Genomic DNA, 27464 nt, shown 5'->3' with positions numbered 1-27464 from the left:
TCATCACAGTGTAAGAGACTTTGAAGCAATTTGAACCCGTTTCTGAGGAGGTTTTACCTGATAAATTTATTTATTTATTTATTTATTTTGCCAATGTCTGAACTCAGGGGCACTCAGTAAATGAGCCACATCCCCAGCCCTATTTTCTATTTCATTTAGAGACAGGCTCTCACTGAGTTGCTTAATGCCTCGCCATTGTTGAAACTGGCTTTGAACTCAAGATCCTCCTGTCTCAGCCTCTCACGCCACTGGAATTACAGGCATGTGCCACTGTGCCTGGCTTTCCTGATAAAATTTTATGTTTTGGGTTCTTCCCCAAAGCTTTTTTCTTTTTTAACTATAAAGTGATGTTAACTAATTTTCATAAAGTATGGGGGTTTTGCTTAATAAGTGTAATTTAAATGTCTACATAGAGAAACAATCAGAAACATTGAGAATATAGCTTTACGTAATTTAACTTTTATTTTTTTGTGTGGTGCTAGGGATGAAACTCAAGGCTTTGAGCTCAGGCCATGAGTTGGTGATACACACCAGTAGTTCCAGCTCCTTGGGAGGCTCAGGAAGGAGAATCATAAGTTTGAGACCAGCCTAGGCAACTTAGATCCTTGTCACCAAATAAAGGCAATGGAATCTAGCTCAGTGATAGAGTACTTGTAGGTTCAGTCCCCAGTATGGCAAAAGTTTAAAAAAAGACACTAATAGAAGATATGTCTAGTCTTTCTCTTTTTAAAGCAATTTCTACCCCCAGTACTTAAAAGAAAGAAAATTCCAGATGATTTCTCTTACTGAATCAAAGTAGAAAAAACTCAAACCAAATTTATTTTCTGTTAAACCCTAAAAATCTAATATAAATAAATGAAGAGATTTTTAAAAATATGCTTATGTGCATGAAATGACTTTGTTCAATGTACTGATTTCCTTTTATCTGATGGCTTATTCCAGATAAATTTATATAATTGCCAAAAATGCAAACCGCGGGACTGCATTTATATATTTTAAATCTTTGTTATGAGCCAACAAGTGTTTTTTTGAGCTAGACATATACTTTAAACTATTTTTAAGAGTTTATTTGTGCATGAACATGTTAAATTGTAGAATTCAGGATTTTGCATGGTGTCTGCAATAATGTAGAAACCAAAATCAGATTTATTTTCTCAAAAAAATGTTGCAGAATTTTATTTTAACTGTAGTTACCCTTGAAGAATTATCTTACAGGTTATTTTAAAAGCCTGTAGCTAGATAAGAGACTATACTGTAGATGTTATCTTTGCATGGATGTGTTCTGAACTTGGTGATTAAATTGAAGGAAAATGCTTTTTGTATATCTCTTTGCATGCAGTAGGTAAACAGGCAAGCTTAAAATAATCTTTTCTTTTTTTTTTTTTTTTCCCCCAGATAAAGCTTCACCAAGAAGGCTGCCCAGGAAGCGGGCACAGAAGAGATCAGTGGGATCTGATGAGTAAATGTTCCTTTGTGCAACAGTTCAGTCTGTACTTACCCTGCCCTAATGTTTTTCGGCCTGATGGGAATTAGTGCAGAGAAGCCATGTCACCATAGAAGGCAACTACTACTTATGTGTGGACTGAGCAATCAGAGTCTGTGGCGATAATATTGCTGAAAATGCACTGCATTCGTTTTTCTAAAGTAACAAATTTTGTTTTTTTTTTTTTTTTAAACCATTAAAATCTATGTGTGTGCGTGTGAATGTATGTGAGCGGTTGGTCTTACCAGAATCATTGTTGAACTGCCTGAAACTTGCCTTTAGAATACTAAATATAATGCCATATCTCTTCCTTTTAGCTGTTTTTTGATTTTTGTGCCCAAATACAATGAATATTTGCCCCCAATATGATTGTAGATATCCTGCCTTGAACTATTTTAAGGGAAGAAATAATTTGTTTCTTCCTTGGAATTGCTCACATCCCAACTGATGGTACAAGTCAGCATTTTTGTTATTGTTGCTCTCTCATAATTAGTATTCTAAAGGCACAAGCAGGAGACAGCTGCTTTTTTAGCAGTAGAATTGTTTTTGGTATTTTGATGTTTACTGTAATGCGTACCTTCAGGAAACTTCCCATATGGATTCAAGGAATTTTGGTATCTCATGAGCAACAAAATTGTGAAACATGAAAATTCTGACATTGATATATAGATTCTAATCCTACCCTTTTTTTTAACAAAAAGAAATTAGTACATTTCTACAAACTGAGGAGTTGTGCGGGCCATCATTCTGTTGTAACCTAGGAAGAGGTCTGCTATGATCTTAAACCTACTTGGGTTTTCTGTTTTTTGTTTTTGTAGTGCTGGGAATCAAACCCAGGGCCTTGTGCTTGCTAAGCAAGTGCTCTACACTGAGCTATATCCCCAGCCCCTTGTTTTGTTTTTAGAAAGAAAATTTTGCTCTTCTTAATAAGAGTATCCTTAAGAAAAATTGCCTTGTTCTACTGACCACACAGATCAAAGCGTAGGAACGATATATTCCAACTAATCTTAATCTACAAAAACATGAAGTGGAAATTTTTAAAGAAGTCACACAGTTGTTTCTTATATAATATTTTGGGGATTTTGGTCGTTGACATACCTTTTTTTGGTTAATCAGGGAAATTCCAAAAGTTTAAACACGTAAGACCTCAGAACCAAAATTAAATTGGACTTCATAAAATCCTCTTATGAAAAAATACCAAAAAAATAAAATCCTTATAGAGGGTTACTCTTGCCCTATGAGATAGATTAAGTTAGCATTATTGTCAGACTGTATAAAGGATAAAAGTTAGTATGAAGGAGCCAGGCACAGTGGCACAGACCTGTAATCCGAGCGGCTTGGGAGGCTGAGGCAGGAGGATCACGAGTTCAAAGCCAGCCTCAGCAAGAGTGAGGCGCTGAGCAACTCAGGGAGACCCTATCTCTAAACAAAATACAAAAAAAAATAGGGCTGGGGATGTGTCTCAGTGGTTGAAGTGCCCTTGAGTTCAATCCCCAGTACCCTCCCCCCCCAAAAAAAAGTATGAACAAGTAAGATGTTTTCCCTCTGTCTTTAAGCCACATTCTCCCACATACGTTTTGTAACAAAATGTTAAAATGAAATTTTAGTGGCTCTTTAATTCCCGACCTCTGTTCACTCTCATCTTCCTTCAGTATAATTCCCCTGCACACACACACACACATCCACACATATAAAAAAAAGAAAAGAAAACACAAATCTTTTCCAAGCTGTTTTAAGTATTTAAACATCTGAGCCAAAACGAGTGACATTAGAAGTTATTGTATAATTGTTGGTCGTTTTGCAAGTAGGGACTGAGATGTCGCATTACCTATTTTGGCATTGCTGGCCTATAAACTTTCTAAACCTTTCAAGTGTTTGAGTTTTTAATTGGGATGTATGTTCAGTAGTTTATTTTGATAAGTTATGTGAGATCTAAGTAACTTGTAACATAGGAGACTATTCTTCCTCTTAAGGATCATTTTCCAGAATATTTTTGTGAATATCTACGTTTGTGAAACAACTAGGACATAATACAGTAAGGTTTCATTACAAAATTTAAATGCCCTCTAGAGAGTATTATTGAATATATAGTCAGTACAGAACCACACTGAGTACGGCTGCCAGCCCTTCTCACTCCTGAGTAATTTGCCTTATATACCAGCCCTTCTATTTCTGAGGTTCAAATTAGTACCCCAGAAATCCAGAATGTATTATTTGTCATGTTTTATTTTTTATTTTAGATTGGTAACAGTTGAAAACTCTTAAATCTCAGATGCCAGGGGTCTACTATAGCATCAGTAAGTATTTAGCAGAAACTAACTCCATAATGAATGGAATTCAATTCCACACATGGTTTGTTCAAGCACACTTAATAAGTAGCCTATTTTTAAATGTCTTTTTTAAATGTAAATACTTGGATGACGTTTTCTTTGTTTTAATATATTCATTTGCTATACCAACCATAGTTTCAGAATTTACTTTATGAACAGTTTGGTTTCAGAATTTGTAATATGAACGTAAGCATCGAGTGTGTCTAACCTTCCACTTCCACACGGGGGAATGTGCTCATAAGCATAGAGCTCGCTCTGGTTGTGTAGCTTTATCATTCTGTTCGTGGTTGTATCTAGTTAGGGACGTTTAGGGCCGATCCTTCCCTCAGAGCACTGTCTGAGGAGAGGAAAGGGAAATGGGACCTCTGAGAAGCATAAGGGAAGAGCAGAAGGAAAGAAACATTGACATGATGTTAATGAAGTTTTTAATCTTCAGTAACTTTAGAAAATGTGACTTTGAGAGGCAGAAAAGGATTATTTAAACCTTAAGAAAATGTTAAAGAGCTGTTGCCTTAAAAGTGCATTTATGCAGGGTGTGGTGGTATACTCTTAAAATTCCAGCAACTGGGGAGGCTGAGTCAGGAGGATCAAGGCCAGCCTGGGCAACTTGGAGAGACCCTGTCTCCAAATAATAAATAAAAAGGACTGGGAAGTCACTCAGTGGTTAAGTGCCCATGTTCAAACCCCAGTACCCCCCTCCCCCCACCAAGGAAAAAACATGTATTTGTAGCGCATATACAGGGTATTTTGGCTAAGTTGAGGAAAAGTAAATAATATAACACTGAAGTCTTGAATGACTTATTTTAGAGATATAGTAGATGATATAATAATATGCAAGGTGCATGTATTACTATTTTGCAGTACAGTGATATCCAAACCCTGGATATGAAGAGAGATTTGCTTGGATAGTGCATTTAAATAATGAACAAAAAAATCTTTTTTGAGACAGGGTCTTATCATATTAACTCAGGCTGGCCTCAATACCTAGGTTCCCCTGCTTTGACCTCCTGAGTAGCTGTCCCTGTGGATGTGCATCATTGCACCTGGCATGAATTAATTTTTTAACTCCAAACAAACATATCCTCTCTTGCAAAGATTTTGATAGACTATACCTTTGATTTTTCAATCTTTAGTTCCAAAATTAGATGTTGGTATAAACTTAGGGACATTTCTAGGTACACTTGAAGTTATTTATGTGGTTTTGAATGGCATTATTTATAGCTATAGAACTAAAGTCAGTACATTTTCTCTAATTTTCTTTAATAAAATCCCACTTTCTTTGAACTTCCATCTCCGGCTTAGTGAAGAGCCACCTAATGTATAACCAAGATCCTTGTTACTAGGGTATATGGAATGTTAGGTTTCATTGTTAGGCTGATGAGGACATCACCTTCAAGGATTTCCCTGCCTTTGTTACTAGAGATTGAACCCAGAAGCATTCCACCCCTGAGCTACATCCCCAGCCCTTTTTATTTTTAATTTTGAGACAGAGTCTCACTACATTACCGAGGCTGGCTTCTAACTTGCTGTCCTCCTGCCTCTCAGCCTCCTGAGTAATGGGATTATTATGTGTGTGCACTACCCAGCTTCTTGGTGAATATTCAGGAAAAAAGAACAGCGGGAACTGACTCGTAGACATCTAAATAACAATTGCTTATGAATTTTGCTAATTAGTATTTGTATGATGTTTTTCCTTTTTTGTTTACACAAAAACCTGAGATCTTTCGGTACTGAATTATATTGTCTGATGTTCTGGGATTTTTTTTTTTTTTTTGATTGGTTGGTTGGGTTGGTTGGTTTGTTTTAGGTTTTGGAATTATTTAAGAACACAGCTTAAGGGCTGGGATGTAACTTAGTGGTAGAGCGCTTGCCTATCATATGTGAAGCACTGGGTTCGATCCTCAGCACCACATAAAAATAAGTAAATAAAATAAAGATACTATGTCCATTTGCAACTGAAAAAAATAAGACAAATACAGCATGGCTGGGCGTGGTGGTACATGCCTGTAATCCCAGATTCTTTGGAGGCTGAGTTAGAAGGATCACGAGTTTCAGCTCAGATTGGGTAACTTGGCAAGACCCTGTCCCAAAATAAATAGGTCTGGGAATATAGCTCAGTGGTAGAGCACCCTTGGGTTCAATTCCCGGTACCTCAAATAAATAAGTAAAATAGAGTGCTTAGGTTTGGGTGCCATGTGTAGATGCTTTTTAAGGAAGCAGAAAGGGAACTTGTGAATTAAATGTCAGTTGTGTGCTGTGTTCTGTTGGGCCTTGCCAGCACCATCTCTAAACCTTCATAGCTCACTAAGGGAAGCAGTAATATTCTTGTTTTGCAAAAATCCCTGAATTTAAATAACTGCTCGAGGTTACCAATTATTGATTCAGAGTTCTTTTCTAAAACTCAGTGTTCTTTCCCTAATCCATGTATAAGTTGGCAATATTATAAAACCAAGCATTTGGACATCTTAAAAATACTTGTTTTTTCAGAGTCTAGCAACCAGAAAGTTTAAATAACCTTGCTACTGAATATATGTGAATGCTTGCTATACTGTATAGTAGTATACACCTTCCACTCAACTCCAGAACATCATAAAACCCTAGTCTTCTACAATATTCTAAATTGATTTGTTCATGGTATGTATATGTAGCTATTTGAAATTTGACATTTTATTGTTGTGAAAATTCAATTACAATACCCTGTTTAATCTCTATTATATGACATATCTCTAAGTGTAAAGACTACATTCCTGGTAAACAGAATAGTAGTCTTTAAAAACATCTTATGCAAGATAGATCTTAAAAAGTTGATTGGATCTTAAGCTGTGGTTGAAAGATGTTTGCAATAGAAAAGAAAGTGAGGTATCTGCTTGCTTGGTACTACCAGATAGTACTAGATCTGTGGTTATAGTTTAAGGCTTCTTTCCAGTCTTCTTTTTCTTTAATTATTGATTTCCCTTAGGCACAATGGAATATTAAAAAAAAAAAAATTCAGTGTAGCTGGAAAGTAAAGTGTAGCTCTTATCTCTAAATCATAGTCAAAGATCATTTGTGTCTTGTTTTGTACCTCTGCTGGCCTTTATGCACTTATGTAGTACCTCTGACAATCCATCTCTCCTGATACTGAACTGAGCTCTGTATCTTGTTTGTTTTTTATCTTCAGTTTCTAGCTCACAATTATGTGGAAATCCGTTATAAGTATTCAAAGAAAGAACAAGAATCTGTGGCCTAGTTTTCACTTGCATTCTTGCATGTGATAGTATGGCTTATAGATATTCCTGGTGATAATCCAACATCATTGACAATTCCACGAGGTTGAACAGGTGGTACGGTGTAGTCCGCTTACCTGGGAATTGGGAGACCTCCGTCTTGATAGTATGCCTTGGCAACTAGCCAAAGGGCAGTTTGCCCCCAGAAGCTCTGTTTGTTCTTTAATAAATTGAGATATCTTGAAATGTCATTCATAAATTATATGGTTCTGTTGACCTTCACACACCCCTATTTAGTACAGTATTATTAAATGAATATAGCCTAGCAGAGTGAGTGGTACACACCTGTAATACTAGTGACTTGGGAGTCTGAGTCAGGAGGATCACAAGTTCAGGGCCAGCCTCTGCCATTTAGCAAGACCCTGTCTCAAAATTTTAGAAAAGGGCTGGGGATGTAGCTCAGTGGCAAGGTACCCCTGGGTTCAATCCCCAGTATCTACCCACAAAAAAAGGTTATTTAATGGTTCTTTCTTTAAAGCTAGTTGTTTAGTAAAAGAAGAAAGTATTCACGTTGCACTGCCTTGATTCAAATCCCAGCTCCCCTCTTAGGTGGAGGCAAGTTGTGTGACTTCACTGTGTCCGTGTCAGCGCTGTCTGGTGCCTGCCTCCTAGGGTTGTATGTCAGTACTTAAAACTACCTGGTATGCACTAAGCCATGAGTGATCGCTCTTGTTGTAAAGTCCTGTATTAAAACAACATCCCATGAAGCACGGGAGTCAGGCGAGTATATGGTACTTCTTGGACTTGAGTGTGTGGTACATTTTACTAAGTGTGCAAGCTAATGTTCTTTTTGGGTGAGGGATGAAAGTTGTAATATGGCTAGCATTGTGGATTTCATAATGTGCTAAGGCTGCAAGGGAGTTTTGTAATCAATCTGTTAGAACCTGTACATCTTGCGGTTCTTTTTCAGAACATTTGAAGAGACTACCTATTTTCCAGTGATGCTCTTGGTGTTCAAAGCACTTTTGAACTATCAGAATTTCCGAGAAAGTCTTATTTCTGAATAAAGTTGTTTTCAGAAGTCTTCCTGGTCTGTTACCTGCCTTCCATTTGTCAAAACAGATACTTAAGGTCTAAAGGCCTTTTGGGAAGGAAGAGAAGAGGTTCTTTAGGCAAGGATAGCGGGCAGGTTGAGTCTGTCCAGTACCTGCTCTGTGCTTTTTCACGTGATTTCACGTTGTCCTTACAGCTAGCGGACCCTCTTGTTCCTCATAAAGCCCCAGGAGCCTTGAGGCACCCATTCTGCATGGGTGCCTGTTCTTTCCAGCTTGGTTGGCGTAAGGAGGAAGGAGTCATGCTTATGATGCACAGAGTAGACTCACCGCATTCTAGTTGCAGAGCTTGGGACTTGCCTGATACCTCATAGACCTTGAGTGGCTTTGTGTATTTTTTATCCTGTCACAATCCGAGTCAAGGGACGTTTTTAGACACTTTCTCTGGATAAGTTTGTAAAGACCCGTTGCCATCATTCATGGTAGAAAATGGAAAGCTATTGACCCCAAGTACATGTGAGAACGGGATTTCATCCCCTGGGTCTCCTGAGCAGTTTGGTCAGAGCTGTGTGCATTTTAAGGTCATATATTTAATACTTTGTCCTGTGACCTTTTCATAACGATGTATTTTGTACAATTGGCTCTACAGGTCAAGGGCACACTCTGCAGTGTGGGGAATCAGGTCTAGAGCAGGCTGCACGCTGCTCTGCACGAAGCCAGGTCCGCAGGTAGGAGCTGAGGTGGCTGAGGGCCACGCTAATGGCTGCGTAAGTGTGTGCTCCTGGTTTCTTAGTTGAAGTTCACCTGAGTAGCAGATAACCGGCTTGTCCTGAGGCCCCTGCCAAGAAGTCCTCACGTTTCAGGAACCACTAGGAAGAGTGGTGACCACCCTGGTTGACAGTACCCTCCATCTGTCTCGAGGAATAGCCCCGTCTGTGAGCACTCATGGTCCTGTCTGCACAAGGACTGTGCTGCGCTACCCGCGCTCCAGGGTGCACAGAGGAGTTGATGTTGATGACTGGACCTCTTCACTGTCAGCAACGCTGTTCCTCCCAGCTTCCGAGAGCTTCCTTATCTTCATATGTAAGCCTCCTTTCCCTTGGTCCCCATCCAAGGCTCCTTTCCTTTGTGCCCACATAAATGGAAACCTTCCTACATCTGCAGGATTCTCTGGCCTCCATCTGCATTCCTGCCTTGCCCCCACCCCACCCAATTTCTCAAAAAAAAAAAAAAAAAATCTCCTTATACTGTTGTCCTCTTTTCTTCAGGCTTTCAGACTTGAGGTTCCTTCTGATTCAGCTTCTGCCCCCAAAGCCTGCTCTCAGGATCTCATGGCACCCCACTTTTCAGAGCCTTGCTTACTCTCAGTATCCCGCCCTCCACTTGTGCATTTGACCTACTAACCACCAACCCTCAGCCTCACCCTCACTTCCAGGACCCTGATCTCAACCCCTTTTTCTTTGGGTGAGTTGTTGACTAGCCCCAAACTCACTCAGCCTCACTGTCCTGCTTAGCGGACTGGCCCTTTCAGCAGCCAGGCTTCATCTCATCCGTGTTCATTGCTTCAATCCGCATGCTTTAGCTCTTATTTTCCTTCATGCCATTCTAACCCCCTGTGAGACAGTTTCACTTGGAGTGTTTATTATAACCCAAACAATAGCACAGATGTTCTCTTCCCTCCGCAATCTCCCCAGCCCAGCCTGGCGTCATTCCTCAGTGTATGGCTCTCTGCTTATGCAACTTTGAATCCTAGAGGCCTGAATATGGTGTTTTGCAGTAAGTATTTAATAATAAGTGGTTACTAATTTGAGCCCTGCTGTAAATTAAAATTAGATTTCAGTTCTATCCACTTCAAAATTTAACAAAGAACTTTAAGGAAATCTATTGTTCAGTTTGGGCAAAATCTCTGTTCAAAATACCTTTTATCTTTTCTAATTCACTGCAGAGATCTTGGATTTGCTATTTTAATTTTAGCACTTGCATACTTAAAATGTGTTCTGGCAGCATGTTTTAATTAGGTTTATTTATTGTAAAACTTCTACAGAATGAGGTTTCCTCTGGTAATTATGTCAGAAAATGTAATTTAGGTGTCATTTGGGTCTTGTCAATGAAAGGAATAAGGAATCCATAGAATTCTCGTGTAGCTTTGAGAAATATTCCTGCTCTTTGAGAATCTGGAAATGACAATTTTTTAAAAGTCTGGTAAACCTAAGATGTAAGTGAGTGCTGTTCTTTCTTGGTTATTCCAATCAGTCTGACATACTGCTGAACTGTTCCATTGTTCCCTCAAAGGCATCTTTATATACATGTCCTGTAATTAAAGCTGATATTAAAAGTGTCCATGTGCAATATGAAATGTTTCCTAAAGTGCCAGCACATATTATTGCTTGGGCTTAAAGTTGAAAAGCACAAAGGGAATGTAAAACACTAAACAAAAAGTTACAATTTAAATTTCCCCTTGGAAGTTAAAAGGTTTACACATTTTCTGCATATAAAATTTTGCCATTTCAAACAATGGTGATGCATAGTCCAGGTGACTCCAGATGAGTGTTCAGATAATGATCCTAAGTGACTCCCCTTGCTCCTCCCATTCATGTGGAGAGTTTGGGTTCCTCCTAATTGCTTTGACCGCATACTCTGGCCAGTGAAGCATCTCTGAGCAAGCTGGGGTGGGGGGGGCCCAGGATTGAGTTCTCTCACCTAGTTAGCCCAGTAAGGCAGTACCCAGATTCCTTCAAGAGTTGTTCTGAGCTGTAGGACTGTGTTCTTCACAGAAGAAGTGACTTTTGATTAGAGGCTGCACAAACTTGGGAGAACCTGTCTTTGTAACTCTGTAATGTTTTTGGTCTTCTGCAAAGAAAAAAATGCTCTGAAGAATAATTAAAAAAAAAAAAAAAAAATCAGGACAGTAAGAACCAGCATTTTTCTGTCTTCTCTAACAGTGCTCGAAACACTCAGTATTTCGGATTAATCCGAAGTCTAAAGAAATATACCAAAATGCTAAAGCAGTTTTTGTGCTAGCGTGGTGAACCTTTTTCCTTTTCAGAATGTTTGTAATGTGCTTATATTTTATAATGGAAGCAATAAATGAGAATGTTAAATTTATCTGAGCCTCTGACAATGAGTATAATAATCACAATGGTTGTGGGCAGTTTTCCTGTAGCCCCAAAAGAAAATTGCCAGTCTTTAAAACTTGGACATATTGTCACTTTACACATTTCAAGAAAGTCAAGGTAGATTATTAGAAAACCCTCGGGTGTGTTTTCCCCCCTCCCCGCTTTCCTGTTCTGCCACTCCTGGGAGTCATCTGCTCTGAGCCGGCTGGTGCTGGCCCCGCTCACTGGGGCACTCCTACTCCCCGGTCTACCCGGTCTCACCCAGCCTACCAAGCCTGAGCTGAGCCGGAGCTTGAGCCTGCCCTGCTGGAAAACCTCCGCAGGCTTCCATTGGCCCCGTGTGAACATGGGCACTCCCACCTCTGCAGGGTCCTTCCCTTCCTTGCTCCCACCTGTACTCCACTCCTCACCCTCCAGTCCACCACACTCTCCAGCAGCAGGCACCCCTCTGCCTGGGCTTAGCCCGTCTCCCCGTCTGCCTCCCAGACCAAGGTTCCTCATGATGAGCATGCGCATCACTCAGCCAGCTTCGTTGTCCTTCCATTGTGAAGTGTGAGCTTTAGGACAAGAATTGTTCAAGTCATCAGGTCATCAAGTCTTAAAACAGTACCTGGCACAGTAGTTCCTGTTGAATAAATAGGATGGTTCTTAAACCATCACAGCTGTGCAGTGAAATAGGCACATCCTCATTTTGAAAATAAGGAAGTTAAATAACTTGCCAAACAAACCTCAGTGGTGGTAGAATGAGATCCGAACACAGGTATGTCTTGTCAAGAGCCTTCCCATGGTTAGGCCACCTCCCTCCTAACATGGAGGGTTCTTTGCCTCCCAGTCACCGTTCACTGAAAACCAGGAGGAAGATAGGAGTTGAATCTCCATGCCAGGACTCAGATGCACAAACCTCAGGCTGGAATTTCCAGACTTGCCAGTGCACCTTGAGGATTCTGTACAAAAATGAGATTGGAATGGCATTTTGGTTGTATATTGCAGCTTGGCCAAGAGGCATCTACCAAAACAAAAACTAAGAAAACTGGCAACAGAGTGTAGGAGTGGTTCATGTGCAGTTCTTCTGTGAGTTCTATAAAAGGAAGTTGATTGCTGACCTTGAACTTGAAATCTTCTGCCTCAACCGCCCCTGACTATAATAGAGGAAGTAAAACAGGAGATAGATGAGAGCTCTAGCTTGGAAGTGAAAAGTTCCTAACTTGTGAGTGAATTGCAATCTCAAATATTTCTCAAGTGCATAATGACAAGCTTACCAAGTGGAAACAACTAACCTTTCTCAGGGCAAGAACACCTGGGGGAGAGAGATCAGATAGAAGTTCAAGTTCCCTTCAAGTATAGTTTGGAGTCAGAAAACTAACTACATCGTAAATATATTTTAAAATATATCACTGTTTCTTGTAAGGAAATAGTTATTTGTGTCTGCAGTTTTTGGTTTCATAATTCTGAATCAGCAGTCTCCACTGCAAGAATTCTCCACAGGATATGAAAAAATGTTAACTAGTATCCCAGGTTTCCAGTCATCCCAGTCAGGCAGGTGTGTTCTGCTGCCCTCTACTGCCCGCAGGTGGCACAGCATGGTGTTTAGTAGTGACTTAACCCATTCCCATGACTGTCTTTTGGTGTTTGCCAGAAAGCGGGAGAAATCCAGGAAGAAGATAAGGTGGTTAGCAAGTTTTAGCTTCTAAAATTTAACTGCCTCGTCCAGTGGTCCATGCCCACCAGCCTGCATGCCTTTGCTCCGGCCCACCCCAAACCATACATCACAGTAAAGGGGAAAATCCTGCTTTGCTGAGATGTCAAGGAAATGGTCTTGGATTTTTAAGTTATTTGAGTGGTTTTGTGTCAGTAGAAAGATGAGTGCTACCCTGTCCCCATGGGTCACCTTTAGAGCTGGTCAGCCACACTTAAAATGTGCTCTGTAGATTCATATTGTCTCCCCAAAGAGAAACCATCTTAGGGCAGACAAAGCCAACCACCCCTCTGCCTCCATGTCCATACCTGCATGTGCACAGGCTGGCCCTGGATGAACAGATCAGATGTTTTCACTCATTGCACATTAGTGTTGTATGATGGTTAATAACTGCGGAACTCAGTGCTTGTCTGAATCAGGACTCACCCACTTACTGCCTGGATAGAGTTAGGCAAGTCACAACATGTCTCAGCCTGTTTCTTCTGCTGTAAGATGGAGATAATCGTATTTGGAGTTATTGGTTAATCCAACGAATATTTATGAATTGCTTGCTGTATGTCAAGTGTTTTTGGTACCAGGGATTGAACCCAAGGGCATTTTACCAGTGAGCTGCATCACCACACCTGGCTAAGTGTTCACTTTTTAAAGGAACTGAATGCAAAAGGAAAACAAAAACAAAAACACCTGCTACCAATGCCTGACCCTGCCCCCACCCAGCTTTCTAATTTTCACTAGAAGGAACATTTATCTCCCTACATATGCTGGTTCATTCGTCAGCCTGCTAAAAACCATTATCACCCACCGACTCCCCCTCCCCCCCCGCACACCTTTGAACCTGTTTTAAAAGGTTTGCCCCGCCTCTCGTTTTGCCCTACTCAATGGTGCCTCATAGAATATTAGAATGGGGATCCTTTTCAGTTCAAAAGCATAATGATTGGGCATTCACGCTGTTGTGTGAGATGTGCCTTCCTCCAAACTTTGTTATAATGTAAACACATTACCTGTCTGATGTGGGAAAAAATACTACAGCTGGAAAGAATCTTAATCCAATCCAGCTCTGCCTAGTGCAGGACCAGCTTCTGTTAACACCCTGGCCAGATGGCTCATCCCATCTTTGAGCAATTTAACCATTCCGTTCCTTTTGTACCCAAATCAACTTCCTTGTTAAGTGCTAGTTCTGCTCTGCAGATCTTAGGAAAAAGTTCTCTCTCCCTTATGATAGCTATTTATATATTTGAACAGAGTATCATTGCCTTTGTCAAAAATGATCTTTTAGTGCTGGGTATAACCTAGTGATGGAGTGTGTTTGTCTAGCACGTGTAAGGCCTTGGGTTCCATCCCCAGCAGCACCAAAACACAAAAAGAAAAAAGAAAATTCACAGTTCAGTGTGGCCCACACCTGTTAATTCCAGTAACTTGGGAGGCTGAGGCAGGATGATCACAAATTAAGAGGCCAGCCTCAGCAAGATCCTGTTTCAAAAAATAAATAAGTCTGGAATGGTAGAGTGCTTATCTTGTATGTGTGAGTCCCTGGTTTTCATTCCCCATCACCAAAACAAAAAAGAAAAAAGAAGAAAATTCATATTTTATCCAGGATAAAGTAAAAGGCAAATTTAGAATATATATTTTTTCCGAAATATTCAAGGAAACACTGCCATTATTAAGATGCTGGGAACCTTATGTATTTTGTAAAATTAGCTAAATTAAATGGTCTGCATGGCTTGGGATGAAAGATGAAAATAATCTCCACAAAATCATTTCTGCCCCCCAAATGCATTACTTCAACAGTGAGTGCTTTTTCTTAGCATTTGTAAGCAGAGTTGTCCATGACCTTGGGAGGGGAAAGGGCTGGGCTTGCTCATGTGCCACGGTTGGGGTGCCATCCCCAGAGTCTGACTCTGCGGCTCTTGGCTGGGGCCTGGGAATAGGCATCCAAACAGTCCCACTGGCAGGAGGCTCTGGGCCCCACCCGATGGCACCACCTGAGCTGCTCCGCCCTGCATGAAGCCCCTGACGTGCCATGCAGGACAGTGCGCGCGCGCGCGCACACACACACACACACACACACACAGGCCACCGGCATGTCAACTTCCTTTTTACACTAGGATTGAACCCAGAGACACCACCACTGAGCCACATCCCCAGCCCTTTTAATTTTTTAATTTTGAGACAGGGTCTCACTAAGTTGCTTTGCTATGGTGCTGAGGCTAGCCTCAAACTTGGCCATCCTCTTGCCTCAGCCTCCTGAGTCCCTGGGATTATGGGTGCGCACCACCACCCGCAGCATCAGCCTCAACCTTACACAGAACCCCTTTTCCTGATGTCTCTCATTCTCTTGTGAGAACATGAAATTGGTGGGTGTGGGGGGCATAATTCTAAGCATTCTGCCCCCCCCCCCCCCGAACTGGGGATGGAGCCAGGCCGCCCCTCCCACCGTCATTAGCTCTCTATTTGGGGAGATCCTGATAGCACTGTTTGCTGAGAAGTTGAGGCATAGAGCAGTAAGATGACTTGTGGGCCACCCAGCTTTAGGAAAGGAAGCTGGGACATTGACACAGGCAGGCTGACCCCAGGGGTCCCCCACGCACCCTGCTGTGGCACATGGCTCTCTCCAGGGAGTGCTGCCCGGCAAACACCCCACGTCCCCAGGGCATCTGCGACTCAGAACAGGAGCTGGTGGCTTCCTGTTCTCCACCACTTCCTGTTTTCCTCCCAGGTGGGGGCCATCATTTCCACAAGGAACTCCCTTGGGACAGGTCCCCTCCCTCCTCCCGTTCTTAACTCTTCAGCCCTTCCTCCTGTTAAAGCATACATATGCTGTGGTGGGGTGGGGTGGGGTTCAGGGGATACATGGTGTGAACCTGCCGGCGTCCCCCTCCCAGCCTCCTTTCTCCCATCCCTGCCACCAGGCCACTGCAGGAAACGTGTGGGACGCACTTCGTCCCTGTGTGTTGAGGGAGCACTTGCCAGATGCCTGCAGCCCCTTCCTGCAGCGCTGGGAGAGCTGGGACCCACACTCCCAGCTGCCTGTCTCGCCTCTCCAGGCCCCCTCAACCCACAAGCTGCCACTGTGTCACTAAATGGCAACCTGCTCCGTTGCTCTCCGAAAGAACCTTCTAGCAGTTCTCCACAGCTGGCAGGAGGAAGGCCACCAAGCCCTGCTGTTGGCTTCTGCCTGCCCTTTGAACCTGGCCCCTCACTAGTCCTAAGAGCCCCTCATCTAAACTTGTAGTTCATGTGATCGCCACCGCCCACCCCACAGGCTGCCCTTCCCCTGGAGGGATGATCCTGACACCCTGCCCTTGAACACCCAATTTGGGGGTAACCTTTAATTTTGATACAATGTTAGATTTACAGAAAATTTGCAAGGTAGTGTAAATTCTCCTTATCCTTCACCTTCACCCAGACCCCTGTAGGCATTTTGCTGTGTCTGCATATGCACATGCGCACACGCCACCTATTTTTTTCTTCTAAGCTATTTGATGGTGAAATTCAGACATATTGTGCCCCTTTACCCCAAATACATTAGCACGTGTCTTCTAGAACACACATTCTCTTACATAATCAAATTATAGTTATCGAAATTAGTAAACACGTAATATCTTCTAATGATACTAGGCTATGAGCAGATGTCACTGCTTGTCCCGGGAATGCCCTTTTACAGCTCTTTTTCTTCTGGTTCCGAATGGTGCATTACATTGATTGTCACATCTCACTATTTCCTCTTACGTGACACTGCATTTTTAAAGAGTTGAAGCTGGTTATTTTGCAGAACGCCCCCCGGTTAGAGTTTGCATGGCATCTTTTACGGAATTATACACAGTCTGAAAGCTTGACTGGAACAGCCCAGTAGCAATGCTGGACCCGTCTCACCAAATCTAAGGGCCACATGCTGCTGCTGGGTGGTCCCACTCTTGGTGATAAAGACACTGATGACTTATTTTCTTTCAACCTCAGTTTTCATTTCACCTTCTAAGGAAGCCTTCTTGGTTAGGTAGGTGTTCATTCCATAATGCCCAGGTGCAGAATTCTTCCACACTGACCCAGGCAGCCTGCGTGTCCCCACACCCCTCGACTGCAAGGACCACCTCTTGCCCACGAGAGCGGCCTCAGCTCTGCACCCGGGTTCTGGCACAGAATAGGCTCTTAAAACGTATTTATTGAGTGAATGAATGAGTGAGTGAGGATATTTAGGAGCGGATTCGGTTTACAGAGCAACAATCTCCAAATGTCTCCAGCTGTGTGTCTGTCTGTGCTTTTTCTCTGCTTTTGTTCATGAAGCATGGTGCACTTTGGGGGTTTCTTTTTGTGCCAGATTGTCACTGAAAGCATGAAAGTCTGACTCCGTCTCAGTTAAGAGGCATGGTATTTACCCTTTCTTTTGGGAAGGACTCGGCCAATTTTAGGAACTTTGAAGCCCCAGCCTAGAATTTTCCATTTGTCTCTTCCTGGGAGGAAGAGTGGGAGTGAGGGAGAACCTCTGGGTCTTTGATGGTGGGAAATGTCTGGGCTCCACATAAAGAGTCTTTTCCCATGAGCAGGCCTGCGCCACGCAGCCTCCGTCCAGCCGCACGCTTCACACCGGGAGGGAAGTGGCCGAAGGGACGTCCTGCAGCCCCTCGGTCACCGTCTCCTTTGCTCTTTCAGACGCAGGAGGAAGGAGACACACTGATGGCATCCGGGATCCTCCTCTCGCTGCTCAAGTCCCAGGTGCAGGGCCGCACCCCCTGTCCCGGCTGCTTCTGGAAAAGCCCTGGACGCGCGGTTCCGGAGGCCCGGCCGCCCTCCTGTACTGTTCTGCTCTGCGAAACTCGAGACGGCACCAGCCCGCTCAGCTGGACCCTGGTGGGATCCCTCTGAAGTCACCGCTGGATGGCTGTCTCTCGGGCTTCGTGGCCGGTGAATGATCGCTGCTGTGCTTTGTTTCTGGGTGGCAATTTCCCAGGAAGCCAGGCCTCCGCTGCCAGCCAGGATTGAGACATGGGTCCCTGTCAGCCAGGACTGGGTGACCTGTGCGGCCCGCGCTGTAGGCTCATGCAGGGCAGCTCGCTCTCACCCCATGACACCAATGGTGGCTGGGGTCAGGAGAAGGGAGCTCCGTGTGAAGCCAGCTAGGCATCCCTGTGACGTGATGGTCACGGTACCGACCTTGGCAGCTTCCAGTTCCATCTGAGGGAAATGCTCACCGTGAGCATCCTCAGGGGCTGGCGGGGAGCGGCCTCGGCAGGGGAGTGCACCCCGGCCAGCAGGGCCTGCGTGGAGGTCGAGCTGGGCCCAGCCGTGCAGTGCTCCGAATGAACGCTGGCTACGTGCCTATGGACCAGCGGCTCCCGTGGGCCTGGTTTCCGTCGGTGCCCCGCATGGGCTCCTGGGGGCCTTTCATTCTGCTGACGTGAGTGGAGTTGAATTGCCTTGAATCAAATCAGACTAAAATAAATTGAATGGAAAGGCCTACAAATAGGTATGAATGCCCAGTCGAGTACCAGGCCCCGGGGGCAAAGCTGAAGGAGGCAGTCCTTGTCTCACACCAGCTGGGCCCTGAAGCGCTGGGCTGGCGGCAGGAGCACATTCAGGGACGACAGGGTGGGAACGGGGAGGGAGGAGTAGAGAGGCCCTTGGAGCCGGACCTTCGAGTGCAGAGTGGGGATTTGACAGAGGAAGCAAAGGCAGGAGGTAGCACTGCAGTTGAGGAAAGGAAGGGACAGGAGAGAGACTCCACCTGACAGGCCACGCAGGCTTACCTGTGCTTGGGCGTGCCCACACCCAGCCTGCAAGCCCCTGCACCAGATCACCGGGAAGTGCCCCCACCACACCTGCTCAATCGGAATCCCAGGCAGTTGGCACCGGAACTCCCATTTTGAAAGATGCTGTAAAGTGAATTCAAAGATTGAGCCGGCCTCGGGGGGCGGGAAGGTAACCAGGCTCCCTACCTTTGTCCAGTAACTAATCGTCCCACTTCCTTGCACACCAAGACCACCAGGAGGGGCCTGTCGAATCCGCTGGGCTGCAACCCAAGATCTCAGCTGGTCTGTCTCAGTGGGGCGCAGGGTGCGGATTTGCTGATAAGGTCCCAGAAGGGATGCTGCCGCTGCTGCTGGCACAGGGGATTCTGAGAGGAGTCCAGACAGACAGAAGGAGCGCCAGGGGCTCTTCTGAGACTCGGAGGATCCAGGACAGCGGTGCTATTAAGAGCCCTTAGATTTGACCCGATGAACCTTTCCTAATGGCACACCCAACCTGGGTTCTAAGCTCTCTATATAGAAGGCACTCTGGACATGCTCAGTGTCCCAGATCCGAAGGCGGGTGGGCCTGGGTCAGTGGTTTCTTGGACCATTCTGGGGCCCCTTACTCCAGGTGATGCCCTCCCAAGCTATCCTACGAAGGCCACTCAGCACATCAAGGGATCCCAGCAAGCCTAGCTTCCTGCAACAGAAGGCGACTGCTAGTCACTCTTGGGCTGGTCACTGCCTGGATCCAGAGCCGTTATTTATTGCCAGGCTACACAGAACTGAGATAAAGCCCCTTGAAATGGTAAATCTGTTGGTACTAGCGTCCCCCTTCCCACCATCATGGAGCTGGTACTATGCTCAAAACAAAAGACGCAAGCGCACCAGTTCTCAGGTCTCACCTGGCTGGTCTCGCTCCTGGGACTACTCGCAGGGCCCACTCTGTACCAGTCAGGGTCCTGTGCAGGGAGGAAAGCACGGGCCAATTTGACAAGGGACATGGATGTAGCTGTAGTGGCATTAGAGGAGGGAGGGCGCAGCCAGTAGGCAGTAAAGAGAACTCCAAATAACCAGGCGAAGAGCTGTAAGCAGCAGCTGCTCCCTCTCCCCGGCTGAGCTCAGCCCTGCCTGAGAGCAGTGCTCAGACTCATTGAGTGACTAGTCGTCACTCTTGTGCCATACGTGGGGCCGGCTGGGAGTTTCGTGGTGGGGAAGCTGCTGGGTGTAGCAGGGGCCTGGTGCTGGGGAATCCATGAGCTGGACCAGAGTGAACCAAGCCGGCGCATGAGAACAGGAAGGAAACCCCTTCCTCTTGCAGTGCCTCATCTCTGTCCACTCAAAGGGAAAATATCCGAAGGGGCCGGATCCATTTTCTCAGAGCAGACCAAGTGTGAACTTGGAGCCACTCAATGCATAAGGGGCACAATTCCCAAAGATGGGTTCACTCAGGAGCTCAGGGTGTGGGAGTTTGTCAAAGCTACTTGAGTGCTCCTCTGTCAAACCCCTTAACCCTGTAGATACCAAATGACTTCCTCAAGGCCATACAGCCTGCTCTCCATACCCCCTCACTCTGTCTCTCAGGGAAGGCCTTTGTCATTAAATTGGGTGAGGAGACTAGTAGCATCCCCTTTGCAAATGGGCACCCAGAGCTGAAAATCCTGTTTGGTTGTTTATCCTGGTACCAGGAATTGAACCCAGGAGCACTTTACCACTGAACCACATCCCTGGTTCTTTTTATTTTTTATTTTGAGACAGAGTTTCACTAAGTTGCTTAGGACCTGGCCGAGTTGCTGAGGCTGGCCTTGAACTTGAGATCCTGCTGCCTCATCCTCCTGAGTTGCTGGGATTACAGGCGTGTACCATTGCTCCTGGCAAAAATCTCATTTAAAATGAATATTTCCAGCTAAGGAGAGCTCAGACACAGGGGTCTAGTATAAGGACAGGGAATTTCCTGACTTTCCCACCAACAAAACAATCCTTTCTCATTCCTTTGAAATCTGTGAACTTTTTAAATGAAATGTGAGGAGCAGACAGCGTAAGTAATACAGCCCTTCCACACCCAGCATAGCCATTGGGGGTACCTGGCAAAGACTGGTTGCTTTGATCTGTAACTCGGCCGCCACAGTCTTTGGATCTTGTACCGTGTGTTCTCTTCCTGGGAACATTTCACAGTAAAGATGGTAACCGTCCCTAACCCTAAGCCTCGGCTTTGGGCTTTGCAAGCAGCAGCCCACAAAACTCCAGAATGAAGAAAATCTTTTTTAGTACACAAGCAGAAAACCAAAGCAGGCCAGTGTTCAGTCAGCCACACTGCCCTGTGACAGGTGCCACAGATTGAGGGACACCGCACATTTATCCTCTCAGTTCTGGTGATGGAGGCGTGGCCAGGGCTGGTTTCTCTTGGCCTCTCTCCTGGACCAGGGACACCTGCTTTCTCCCTGTGTCCTCATATGGTCTTTCCTCTGTGTCTGTGTCCTAATCTCTTCTTATAAGGACACCAGTCATATTGTGGCATTAGCTCACCCATGTGAGCTCTTTTTAATATCTACCTCTTCAAAGATGTCTCTCCAAACACAGTCACAGTTGAAGGTACTGTGGCCTAGGACTTCAACAAACAAACGGGACTGGGGAGACACAGTTCAGTTCGTAACTGATTGTATTTCCTTTGTTATAAAAACTTGATTATTTAAAACAATTTTTTTGCAGTGCTGGGGATGGAACTTTACAGATGGTAGGCAAATGCTCCACCTCTGAGCTACATCTCCAGCCCAAAAACTTGAAAAAAAAAAAAATATATATATATATATATATTATGGGCATTAAATAATTTAAGAGATACCATCTTTGGTTTAAGCTGCCCTTCTTAACTACATGACCCAGTTAATTTCATATTCAAATAAACACGAGATTTGTAGTCTCTACGCACTTGAACATATGTGAAATCCCTTTCACTTTTGGAATTCTAAGCCAGTTGTTGGGCCACTCTCTAGTATCAATAAAAGGTTGAACTCAGAAACTGGGCAGGGTTGTTCATGCCAGTAGTTCCAGCTACTTGAGCCCAGGGTTTGAGGCCTTCCTGGGCAACACAGCAACAATGCCACTTGAAAAAAATTTTATAAACAAATAAACACCAAACATTGAATTCAGCACCTGGCACGTGGGGTGATAATGTAGAGGATGTATGCACACAACCCTGGGACACACAATGAACTGTCATGGACCAACATTCCCCCCATGTCTGTTGGTGACTGATGGTCTGACGCCAGAGGGAGAAGGGCTGGCGCCACCTAATGGAGAGATGAGAAATGTTCTGCGGGAGCCTGTGACACATCCACAGAGCAATTCCAGAGCAATTCCAGGAGCCACCATCAGAGGGCGCCAATACCAGGCGTCTCACCAAGCTGGCCACACCCCAAATTGCCTGGTGGGCTCCCCTGTGCCACACCTTCCCCTTCCCTTTAGAAAAGGACAAATGCAAGCCTGACGGCGGCCTTGCAGATGATCATTTTGCAAAAAGGACAAACTCACTGATAGGTCAAGTTAGGGAGATCGTGAATCCTTTACTGTATACTCAGAAGTAAAAACTAAGACTTTTCCCAGCTCTGTAAAATGACCATGGATGATGACATTGTTGGAATCACCTCTTTTGGCAGGGCTGCATTGTCCCCATATATCCCTGGACACAGGAGATGGAGGGCCTACCTCAGTGAAGTGTAACGTGCCACTGGGGGCCTAGAGTGCTCCCAGGTGACATGAGCAGCCAGGGCAGAGCACCTCCCCTTGGAGGAATGCCCTCGGGACCTCAGAGCTGCAGAACCTCTGTGCCACACAGGGGAAGTCTCTGTGGAAACCTGCAGATCCACTTGGCTTGGGGAAAAAAAACCAAAAAACACCAGTCTCCCACCACACTGGCCTGCTTTGAACATGAGCCAAAACCTGCTGTCCCCACCCACTGTCCTGTCCACACTCAGTCCTGTAGGGACTGAAAACTGGGCATTGTCCCAATCTATGAAAAGATGTAGTTGAGCTGCTAAAATAGATAAGGTGCTAAGTTTGGGGGGTGGGACACAGAAAGAATAATTGTGCCCATTGTGCTCCGCCAGGCTCTGTCTCTCTAGCTGCAGACACACCGCTTAAATAAATAAAGACAACTGTGCTCCAGGGAGTGGCGAGCACAAGCGAGCGCGGGAACCGCAGAGGGCTGGGGAGCCAGGGAGGGCCTTCTGGAGGTGGTGAGAAGACCCAGCAGGCAGAACCAGATTTGGGGAGAACAAGGAGAAATCAGAAGAGGACTACAGAGGGGACAGGTGTGCCACATGGGCCCGGGAGTGCCAGCCAGGTGGAGCCCAGGGTCCACTGAGGGTGGCCATCCTGAGCCCGGCTTGTGGAATGGGGGCTGGCCTGGGGTGTGGTCTCAGCCCTGGCCGTCTTGGGTGTGGTCATCCACGAGCGTGGTCCATCAGGAGACTGGCGGGCTGGGCCACGATTGGGATCTTCCAAGTCCTAGAGGCCCCTGGAGGAGTTGGTCACGGAATACACAGGAGTGAAGAGGTTGCGAAAGATTCACTAGGTGGGAACCCACTTCAGTTTGTCCTGGTGTCATGTGGCAATGGTGGGTGCAGCCTGCATCCCCTGCCCCATGAACTCTGCCCCCTGCCTCCTGCCCCAGGGTGGAGTAGACAAACTTTTCTAGAGAAAAGAATGTGAGCGTTGTTTCCTGCTGCTTCCGGTGGCTCTGCAGGCAGCAGATGGGCACTATGGTTGCTCTGCCCCCTGTGGAACCCCAAAGAGAGCTATTTCAGACCCCCATTTCTATTGAGGCAGGACTTGGGGGGAGGCCACAAATGAAACCATTCTCTGGGTCCCAGGACTGTTTGGACCTCTGTCCTCTGTGAGGCCCATCTGTGGAAATCAAGAGGCATCCTTGGGACCTGCTTCCCACGGCTCCGGCACTCTCTGGAGCTTTGCTGTCTCCCCCTGACCTGGGTCCCAGGCGTCTGCCCCTCTGGGAGCAGTTGACTTCCTCATAAGTCCCCCTTTTCTGGAAGCATCTAAATATCCAGGAGCACTGTTTGGAAACCCAGCAAGGCCGATCAGATGCGCTTGCCCAGGGATTCCAGACGCGACAGGAAAGACCCAGAGCCCCTGGGTGCGACACTGCGGAGAGAAGGGGCTGTGCCTGTTCTTTCCTTGTACTTAGCCAGGGTCCTTCTGTCGTTGTGCGTTCAACAGAGCCTAAGCCACTGCACCGGCTTTTCCTGGGCTGCGGCTGCTGCTCTGCCCACCCTGCCATTTGTCCCCATCTGCTGCAGGCCGACCCCTCCTCAGACCCGCCCTGCTACATGCCCACCTCTGTGCCCCAATCACTGGCTTCAATCACTGTTCCGGGACACTGAGAGATGGGCGAGGGTTCCCTGGGTCCCACTCGTCACTGAGCTGCTTGTTGCTTTGCAAAGCTAAGTGGGTTCTGGCCTGCATCGTCTTGGTCCAGCTCTGGTGTCTGTTGGTCCCTGCAGGGCCACTCTACACCTGCATGTCCCCAGCCTCCTAAACCCTTGCTCTTTGCAGATTATTGCCCATTTCACAGAAACCGGAAGACCCTCCAACCTGACCTTCTCACCAACTGTTGGGTCCTACATTTCCCTCCCTTCCCGTATCCCCATTTCAGAGGGCTGGGGCACCTGTTCTGAAGCAGGTCACCTTCCTGCCTTTCTCCCCCAGGACCTTGGCCACTGGTGCCCCTTCTTCTCTTGCTTAGGCAATGAAACTCTCCATCTGGCTCACATGCCCCACCCCCAGAATGTTCTTGTGTCCTTTAACCCTCAAAGTCTCTTTGGGACCCTGAATTCCTCTCCAAGACAGTCTTACTTTTCTCCTTCCCTTCATTGTTGAAGGCCCCAACTTCACGCCTTGGCCACCCTCCTGTAGGGGCTGCAGCCCAGCTGCCCAGCCCAGGGCCCATTGGCACATCGCCCTCAGGTGGCCACGATGGCCTTTGCCTCTCTCTCAGGCCGTGTGTCCTCTCCCACTTTCCTGGGCTCCCAATTTCTCTCACCCTCTGCCTCTTTCCTCCCCAGAGGATCATGTCTCTCCTCTGTCTCACCCCCTCCCCCTGTGTGAGCTCCTTCACTCCTAGGGCCCTACCTCCCACGGGGGACAGGCTGCCTGTGGCTCCTCCTGTTCCGGAAGCTTCAGACACCCAGCTGGATCTGCAGTGGACCCTGCAAACCTTTCGCTTCTCCCAGCAGCAACCCTGAGTTCTCTGGGGAGACACCCTCCAGGCAGGTCAGGGAGAGCTGATGCCCCCTCTGCTCCAAGAAGGGCGTGTGGCCCAGAGATGGGCACCTGGCCTCTGATGAGGACGAGCAGTGGAGGTGGCTCTGCTGGTTGGATGAGGGGTGTGCCGCTGGGGCCACCACCGCTGCCACATGGGGAACCCTAAGCCAGGAGGGAAGCAACACGGAGAGAGCGCAGGGTGGATTGCGCGCCAGCCCCGGAGTATCTGGATCTGCACTCGCGGAAGGTCACTGTTTCTGGACTTTTCGGTGGGGTAGGCCAACATACTCTCAGTTTCTGAGAAGCTGGTCTCAGTTGGATTTTTGTTACTTGCTAGCAAAGGCTGCCAACTGGCACCTCCAGCAACTTGGAACCTGCGGCCTCCTGACCCATCCACCCGGTGCCTCGCTTCCCGGGCCCCGCTGGGCCCTCACCCTCCCTCTGCCGCAGGGGGCCGCTCCTCAGCTCCCACTCCCGACCCGCACTCCCTGCCCGGACGATTGTGATCATCCCCCCACTGGCTGCCTGTCTCCCGCTGTTGAAAGATCATTCTAGAGCTCAGCTGGAGCCTTCCCGCACGCCCCTTCTGCTGGAAACCAGCTCGTGTGTTCAGAGTCCTCGTGACGCCTGTGGGCCAGGCAGCCACCGCTTCCAGCCGGGCTCACACCTCCGCGGCCAGCCCCGCCCCAGCCCTGCGCCAGGCCCTGGCCCCGAGCCACTCCTCAAGTCCCTCCAGGCACCTTTCTCCATGAACTCGGGCTGAGTCCCTGACCATCAGGGCCCTTCTCCTCTGACACCCTCAGGCGCTGTGCTTTCTGCCCCGTTGAGCAATGTCCTTGTGTCCCAGGTCACCTACCACATCTTTCCTTTCCGTGGCTTCTAGAGGGCCGAGTCTGTCCCCTCACCTTCAGTTTCCTCCCAGACTGAGCTTGGTACCTGCGTGTGTGGTGCTCAGCAAACGTGCTGGGTAAACGAAGGGACAGAGCCCAGACCTGGACACCTCCTGCTCCCCAGCCCTGCGCCTTGTCTTTGCTGGCCTCTTTCCAGGTGGTTCCAGAATGTTCCAGAGCCCCTGCTTCTCACCTGCTGGCCAGACTCCCATCCTTCTCCAGGGTTACTTGCAAAGCCCACTTTCAGGGAAAATGGTCGTTCTTACTCTGTCATCCTCCCGATTAAACATGTTTTTAAAAAGATGTGGGTAACAGGAAATTGGTCATGGTGTAACTTAGCTTTGGTGAGAAAACACTGGTGCTCTTCCTCTTTTTTTCCCTCCCATGACCTCTACTTTCATTTCCAGTCCCCTCACAGGTCCCCTCTGACTCCATCTTCCCCTCCTTCTCTCCCGGGCAGCTTCACCTTTCACTCTGCCCTTTTCCAGCAGGACACAAAATGGCAGGAATCAGGACTTTGATGTAACTTGGGTGGAGGGGTCAGCTAGGAAAGCAAGGCAGGTAGGAATGATCTGTTACTTCCAGAGGACAAGGGCAAGAGAGGGATGGGGAAGCTCTGCTCACCTTTCTGGCTCCTTTGGGGTCTGCCTGTTTGGAGCCAGAAGAAGGGAGGGTACCCTGGGGTGAGTGTGGTAGGGCAGGGGCGTGGGGGCGGCAGGGGGTTGAGTTCAGAGCCCCACTGAGCTTGTGGGCAGATCTTGGCACAGGGTTTGTGTGAAGTTCCCAGGAAGCCAAGTGCAATCCCAAGTGGCAGCCTGACAGAGCCTCACTGGTTCTGTTCATGAAACTGGGAGACCAAATAGGACTAAGGATCTCAGGAAGGGGAGTCTGAGCTGAGAACAGGACTGGCTTCATGCAGCGTGACCTGCTGTTTTGCCCAGTGCTCAGGCTGGGAAGCGGCTGCGTGTTTGAAGTGTAATGCTTCCAGGGCGCCATCTTGAAATTCTCAATGATGTTATCTTTGCTGGGCTTGGTAAGCAGAGTTGGATGGACAACAGAATGTGCACAGAGGCTTGGAGCACGCTTTTTGTTTTAGTACAAGGAATTGAACCCAGAGGTGCTCTACCACGGGGCCACATCCTCAGCTCTTAGGGTCTCACTAAGTTATTAAGGCCTTGCTGAGTTGCTGAGGCTGGCTGTGAACTTGAGATACTCCTCCCTCGGCCTCCCAAGTCGTGGGATTACAGGTGTGCACCACCACACCTGGCTAGAACTTTTATGTCCTCAACTCACTGTACTTGGGTGAAGACAAGAGACAAAAACCTCAGGCAAACACTCTGTAGTGTGCGAAGTACTATAGAAACAACTTAGTGTGAGGAAGGAAAAGAGTCCGGCCCACCTAAAACAGCACCAGCCAACACAGAGAAACAGTATCTGAGAAGCAAGAGGAATATCTTCTTCTTTTTTTTTTTTTTTTCCTGTACATTTTTCTATCACTTCTACATTTTCCCCACTGAGCAGGCCTTACTTTTACGTAAAAGCCCCATAAAAGAGCTGTGTTAGGCCAGGCGCAGGTGGTACTTGCCTATACTCTCCAGTGACCGGGGAGGTTGAGGCAGGAGGATTCCAAGTTCGAGGCCAGTCTGGGCAACTTAGTGAGACCCTGCCTCAAAATTAAAAATAAGAAAA

The 27464-nt window shown here is 46.6% G+C and overlaps 1 protein-coding gene across 1 annotated transcript in view; it reads left to right on the top strand.

The window, feature by feature from the left end:
- Positions 1 to 18467, top strand: part of SSR1 (signal sequence receptor subunit 1) — a 33811-nt gene extending 15344 nt beyond the window's left edge. The window contains exons 8-9 of the mRNA XM_079147537.1: positions 1396 to 1459; positions 17531 to 18467. Coding sequence (XP_079003663.1) covers positions 1396 to 1459; positions 17531 to 17555 — 89 coding nt within the window. The 3' untranslated portion in view covers positions 17556 to 18467. The remainder of the gene's footprint in view (positions 1 to 1395; positions 1460 to 17530) is intronic.
- Positions 18468 to 27464: the final 8997 nt, after the last annotated feature.

This window comes from Sciurus vulgaris, assembly GCF_902686455.1.
Source record: "Sciurus vulgaris genome assembly, chromosome: 7".
NCBI lineage: Eukaryota > Metazoa > Chordata > Mammalia > Rodentia > Sciuridae > Sciurus > Sciurus vulgaris.
This window is presented reverse-complemented; position numbering and strand designations above follow the sequence as displayed.